A 7194-nucleotide genomic window follows, 5' to 3' on the forward strand; every position below is an offset into this window, starting at 1 on the left:
ATCAATTTGGGTTCCAGTGCTAAGCAACAAACTTGAGGATATCAATTTTTATTGGGCCATCTCAAGAAAATCTATTTGTATTAGGCCAACTCAAGATTGATTCACCCCAATAAATTACATCCACTTTATTCATAGTCAATATACAGTATATTTATAAATATATATGGAAATCAATTTTAATTTTTGATTTGTACAACAAGCCTCATATCAAGTAAATAAGCAAATAAGAAATCAGAAGACTAGACAAAACTGGGTAAACAATTAAGAATTGTCTCCTGAACTGCTTCTCCTTTCTCTAATATCATAGCATAAGCAAAGTTTACAAACCATATCAGAAGTGTTTATATATTAGAGATTTAAATAAGAACAAAGGAATAATAACTCAGAAATTGACCATGAACACGTATAAATTAGTTTGCAAACAATATTGTACAATTTGGCAGTTTTCTCTTTGGCCGTAAGCTATAGAAGTTTGTTAGCTATTATCGTGCTTCAACCCCAGAGAATGTCAAGCCATTGGAACACGGTTTTCGCCCTCTTCCAGGCGAATAAACATCCATTACAATTAAGTGAGTAGAAAAGGCAGGCTGCTTCGGTGTAGGTAAACTTGTTCTTTCATTGCTAAGCATTGAAACAACATCCGACATGGTTGGCCGATCTTTTGCACTTTCTTGGATGCATAACAGAGCGACCTGGATGCATCCCATAAGTTCATCCACCAGACATGAGTTAGCAAGTGTTGGATCCATCAATTCCATACCTTGACCATCTTTCCACAGATCATAAGCCTTTCATTTTCACATTGGAATATTGAAATGAATGTACTAAGTGTCAGACAAAAAAACATTATTATGCTGAGTTTAACGTGTAAACTAAAGAGTGTGGGACAAATAAATATATAGAAGAGTTACTCACATAACCTAGCAAGTTCAAAGAGCGGTCCGATTCATAAAAAGAAGTGTTCTTCCTGCCACTAATGACCTCCAGCATAATGACTCCAAAGCTAAATACATCAGATTTTGCAGAAAAAATGCCGTGAACTGCATATTCTGGAGACATATAACCACTAGTCCCAGTATTTTAAAGAAGTGTGTTAATATCTGAAGAAAATTTACATGTGTTCTTGTAACAATGCCAACATGTATAAATGAATTTGGGCTTAAACTTGTATGAATGTTCGTGCAGTGCATGATCAAATAAATATGAATCACTACTAGGGCTGTAGCCTATTGGTATGTCCTTGCCTTCCAAAGTAAAAGGTCGAGAGTTCAAGTCCCCATGGGGCAAAGTGGGTGTGTGTCTTGCCAAAAATAAAAAATAAGAATCACTCACTATGTTCCAACAACCCTCTTTGTTTTTGCTCGAGAATTATCTTCATTCAAGATTCTTGCCATGCCAAAATCTGATATTTTGGGGTTCATGTAATTGTCCAACAATATGTTGCTGGTTTTGAGATCTCGATGAATAATTCTTAATATGGAGTATAAGTGAAGATAGAGAAGACCTTGAGCAATCCCTTCAATTATGTGTACGCGCTTTCTCCAGTCTAGTATACTTCTCTTGGATGGATCTGCACCACTTGTATGTCAATCAAATCAAATGGACAAAAGCTAAAGTCAAAGAAAAAGATATGCATAGATGAACTATAAATATTGACAAACCAAAAATGAAAGAATCCAAGCTGTTGTTGGGCATGTACTCATAGATTAATATCTTTTCTTCTGGTTGAATGCAATAACCCAAAAGCCTGACAAGATTCCGATGCTGGAGCTTGGAAATTAGTTGAACCTCATTTCTGAACTCCTGTAGTCCTTGTCCGGATAATCTAGAAAGTCTTTTCACTGCAATATCATATCCTAGTAACTTGCCCTGCAACAACCAGATATGCTTGTAATTTCTTTAGCATAAAAACTAGAATGTACAATAATGATACACTAGTATCAGAAATTTCAGTGTCAACTAATATAATGCCATAACATGTCGCTTCTTCTTCTTTTTTCCTTTTCTTTTTTTTTTTTTTTGGGGGGGGGGGGGGGGGGGGGGGGGTGTGGAAACTGTGATTAGGGTTCAGTAGCAGACCATAAATACCTTGCCCCTGATTCCTAAGCATTGACACAAATCATATATCACCACATACACATAGTGGTTATGCTTTGAATAAAATACTATTACAAAAGAATGCAGAGGAGACAATCAAATCGTACATGTACTTCCCATTTTTAAGACAAAAGTAAGCAATGAATTCATTCATCGTTTTGGCCATTTTGCGTAATGATACCTTATAAACAGGACCAAAACCACCCTCTCCAAGCTTATTTGCATTAGAGAAGTTATCGGTAGCTGTTGCTATGCAAGAAAAACTGAGCAGTGGCAATTCATGACCCTTCTTCCTGCTGAGTTCAATACCATTTGCGTTGTTACCTTCATCAACAGCTGCAAGGTTAGTACCAAACTGAAACAATAATAGTGACGCGCTCTCCCTTATGGCATCTTGTCTCCCAGTCATATCTGGACCATATCACAAAGATATTCCAGTTAACATTGTGTGATTAGTATTATAAAGATGTGTAGGCTAGTGTATAAAATCGATAAGAGTACCTATACAGCTGTACTTTCTCCCTCGTAAATAGCACCATACAAATATGAGCATAAGCATTGCGAAGGAAACCACTGTAACTATAACAATCAGCAACAGCCTCCTCTTCTCTTGAATATCTGCAGGGAATATAAAGAAACAAAACCTTTCCCTCTGAGTTATGCAAATTGACGATTTAAATTAACCCTTCATCACTTTAATAATGTCAATATTAATGGATGTTAAAAATTTAGGCATATGTGGCAGTGGTATGTTGATCTAGGTAAATATGTTTTAGCTATCAAGTATTAAACACATTACGTACAGTAGTCACACATGATATTTAAATTTTTGTATTGAAACCTCCTAACAAATTAGCAGTTCAAGTAAAGAGAAAGATAGGAGTTGAAATGCCATATGGCTCGATTCGTATCATTTGTTATGAGTGTCCAAATAACTTGAGATAGTGTTCATTGATCATAAAATGCCTTCATATTCTCAGTAAGGCTTACCAGAATTTGTAGGAGAATCCCCGCGGACATAGATAAGGTTGTCATTGCCTTTTCCTATTAAGTCAAAAAGATCTTTTTTGTCCCCATAATAAAGCTCACATCCTGTTCCATCATCGCGAAGAGAAGCATAAGCAGTACAGGAACAATTGCTTCTGCACATAATCTCGCAATCACTTGGACCCATACGAACTGATGCACTTAAAATCATCGAATTTGGCATAGAACCTCTGATCTCCGAGAACTTATCATTGTCTCCACACACGGATGGCATTGGTATCAAACAACCTTTAGATTTCAAAAGCGATTCGCCTGCACATAGAGTGTGATAGACAAATGCAACCCCGTGATCCAACATAGTGAATTCATTGATTTCCCCGGTTGAAGTCAATACAAACCAGGAAAAACTATCATTTCCTTTATTATTGAATGTAAGGTAGATCTCCTTGCTGCTGGATACATAGGTGAAATTGTAACTGGCTGACTCAAAGAATAATCTGAACCTATGACCATCCCAGAAACCGATCTGTCGAAACACAAGATCTCTACGCCAAACTTTGAAGACCGTCTTATTATTCGTATCCGGACCTAAAGCAAATGGTCCGGTAGTTGGGACCAATGGACTTACCCATGAAACGAGATACTGTGTCCTCATGTGATCAGTGTCTAAATTGAAGAATCCCAATTTCATGCCAGGCAGAAATGTATCAGATGGATAGTTAAAACTCTGCCACACAATCTTCTCTGATTCTGTAAGAATCAGGTTACCCGAATCAAGAAGCTTGGCGCTTGTGTTACTACTAGTCGCAAGCATTCCATAGTTTACTATTATGGGTATCCGCCTAACGTCCGTGATCACCAGGTTCCCATCATACCTTATTCTTAGAAACCCTGAGGAGTCCAAAATGGGATTTTCGCGGTTTGCTACCCAAACTGGTTTCTTGTACTGGTCATTCTTGAACCAAATTCCCAAGTAGTGATTGCTGCTTGATGATCCACCTGAGCTGAAAAAGCCTAATTCAAACACCCCACGAGCAGAGATTAAGGTTTCATTGTTTCTCAATCTGTCTCCAGGACAGAGGGTGTCTGTTGAGGTAGACTGACCAAAACATGCCAAGTAGCAACACGAATTTACAACATAAACTAGAAAAGCTAATCCTTTTGCCACTTTTGTGTTAGCCATTACAGAGAGGTTACTGGTCCAAACAAACTGCAGATTGTAGACAATAAGCATTACATTAAAAGATAGCATTAAAATTTAATGTAGATAACAAAAATAAAAATAGGTTACAGATCCAGAATTGACTTAATTATATTCATAACGTGCTATAGTCTATATTCTATAATAAGTATACACTTCAATCACTTTGACAAGTTTTATATATATATATATATATATATATATAGATATTAAGAATAAGAATGAAACCCAGATCCCAGTCTTCTTTTAAATGCCACAGCAGCACTAACTCACCATGTTACAAACTAAGTAGACAATAAATGAAACAAATCACACAATCAAAAACATAACAATTTGACTGCCTAACTTGACTATTCAAACAAAAAAAAAAGTCTAAATCAATGTTCTTTCTAACATTAAATTATAAAATAATTTTATTGCTATGGTCAAATAGAAATCGATTTGCGTACTTTTTACCGTCATCTTCGCCGACCCAATTCAACTCTCAAGACACTACTTTCAGTGGAATTCCTTTTGACCTTCATTTTATATAAACTTGTAATTGCAAAAAGTTGTAAGCCATAGAAATGATAGAATAGAGCTTAAAATATGTCAGATGTAAGTTTTTTGAGCTTTATTTTGAAGAGTAATGAGTACCTGATCTAATAAAAGACTAGTCCCTTTTGGCAGCTAGGCGAGCTAGACAGTTAGATAAAGTCCCTTTTGGCGCCTTGGCGACTAAGGCGAGACGGGACTAGAAGGAAGAGGCCATCCCATTGGACCACAAACCCTAACCTGTAATGGAGGGTTTTGGAGAATAGGCATCTGTTTGTAATGAAAACGAATCTGGTTGGGGAGTACTCTTTGGCGCTTGCCCCACCAGTGGATATTGTGTATGGCATATGGGTCTTGTGTTTCTCTTTTGGGGTGGTGCTCGAGTTGCTTTTGGCGACTGTCGTTGCCTCTTCTGATCGATTTGTTGCTTATTCCGGAGTTCGCCGGTTCCTATGGAAGTTTGTCAGCGAATTTGGGGCCATCGATGAGTCGGCTTGGCGTCGGTGCTTATTTCCTCGGTTCGGAGGGGTGCGCTGTCATGGATGACGTGTTGAATGCTTCATGTGGAAGCTGCATATTGGAAGCTGAATATTGTGACGTCATGTATGCTGTTTCCACACGATCTTTTCTCTGCAATAGTTTTGCTAATCTTTTGTCTAAGGCGGTGCTGCAACTGACATATCGCGGTCTGAGTTTTACTGCGTTGCAGCTTTTTCTTGTACGCCTTGTTCTGACGTTTGTGGCTCCGGTGGCTTGGCACAGTGGATACGCGGCTTTGGTCGCACATGATGTGACGGTTGCTATGGACCTTGTTGGTGGTAAGGTTGGAATGCGATCTGAATCTTTTGAAAAGTCTAGAGCTCATCTTGCGGCTAGGATTTATAAACTTCAGAGTCCTCCCAATCTGTTGCTGTGACTCAGCTAGTTTGCTTGTGGGTGTTAGTACGCCCACAATTACTGGCATCTTTTAGACTTAGGCTCTTGTCAAGACCGAGAGCTTGACAGGGGTGTTATATGATTTAGCTAGCTTTTTGATATTGTGTGTAGTTCTTGTTTAGTTTGTGATGGTTGATCCTTACCTTGTAGATGTTGTATCACTTTGACGCTTTTCTTGTCAGGAAAAATAAATAAATAAATAAATAAAGCCTTAAACATTCAACCCATGTTTGAAAAGAACGAATACTATACCATTTTTTTTTTTTTTTACCCCATCAACAACACTATGTCAGTATTCAAAATAAAGTCAAAAGTGAAGAGATTTTAGATTTTCTTTTTTTTTTTTTTTCTTTTTTTTTTTTTTTTATATGAGTCACAATTTTGAAGATAAACATCTATTTTTGTACGGATACAATATATATTTTTAGTAACGAGTAACGATAGTTACACTAAAGTCATGTACTGAATTATTAAGCAGAATGATGTGACAGTCCAGTTGATTTTTTACTAATCTACTTATTCACGTTTACTATTCACTATTCCTAATTTTAGAAACTTCTCTGTCGTCCCCAATTAATTTGTAACATTTTTTTTTTTTCTTCCGATTTAATGCGATATGTAACAACTTCAAATGTTTTAGCTTTTTGCCGATACGATATAGTATTCGTTCTTTTCAAAAATAATATATTAAATCATAAGGTAAAGTGCAAAAAACTTCCTTGAACTATATTTGAATTTACAAATAACCCCCTTAAACTATAATTTGTGCATAAAACCTCCTAAACTATCTCATTTTGTTGCAACATATCCCAAGGACTATACTATATTTCATTAAATAACTATAATGCCCTTTCTTATTGAATTACATTTAATATATTTTTCTTATCTAACTAAATGATGAAAATATTCATATTAATTTGATGAAATATTTTTCATTAAATTTGCATAAATTGACCTTTAATTTTTTTTTTTAATGAATTATTTAAATAAAAAAATTTAGTAGAAATTTTTTTAAATTTTTAATGAATATATTACATGAAAAGAATGTATTTTTTTCAAATGTATTTTATTAATTTTTCATCAATATATTGTACGAAAAAAAAAGATATTTTTTTACGATAAAAATGTTTAAATTGGTTATAATACGTTTTATTATAAATAATAAAGTTTTAATAATAAGTTAAACAATTTAGAAAATGGTAGTTACAAATCTATTTATCTATTTTTTTTTTTCATTTTTATGATAAATTGATACTAAAAATAAAATGAAGGTAAATAGTATAATTAATATTTTCATAAGAGAAAAGATAATAAAAATAATTTAATAAGAAACGAAAATTTTAATGAGAAATGGTAAAATAGTCTTTTGTGATGGATTTGTTCTTAATTGTAACAAATCAATAGTTCAGGGGCGATTTTTAGTTCAGTGGGTTATTTGC

General features: G+C 35.1%; 1 protein-coding gene across 2 annotated transcripts; it reads right to left on the minus strand.

The window, feature by feature from the left end:
• Positions 1 to 361: 361 nt before the first annotated feature.
• On the minus strand, positions 362 to 5056 carry LOC132279959 (G-type lectin S-receptor-like serine/threonine-protein kinase At1g67520). Of its 2 annotated transcripts, none has more exons than XM_059782037.1 (8): positions 4922 to 5056; positions 3088 to 4294; positions 2599 to 2715; positions 2279 to 2508; positions 1662 to 1869; positions 1333 to 1570; positions 916 to 1066; positions 362 to 788 (listed from the first exon to the last, which is right to left on the minus strand). In XM_059782037.1, the coding sequence occupies exons 2-8, from the start codon at positions 4265 to 4267 to the stop codon at positions 483 to 485; spliced, it is 2430 nt and encodes an 809-aa protein (XP_059638020.1). In that variant the 5' UTR covers positions 4268 to 4294; positions 4922 to 5056; the 3' UTR covers positions 362 to 482. The 2 variants fall into 2 exon arrangements, with proteins under 2 accessions (XP_059638020.1, XP_059638021.1); XM_059782038.1 differs by having other exon boundaries at positions 657 to 824.
• Between the last annotated feature and the right edge of the window lie 2138 nt (positions 5057 to 7194).

This window comes from Cornus florida, unplaced genomic scaffold (genome assembly GCF_030987335.1).
Source record: "Cornus florida cultivar Cherokee Brave unplaced genomic scaffold, ASM3098733v1 CherokeeBrave_3.0.0_Hap2_Chr10, whole genome shotgun sequence".
Lineage (NCBI taxonomy): Eukaryota > Viridiplantae > Streptophyta > Magnoliopsida > Cornales > Cornaceae > Cornus > Cornus florida.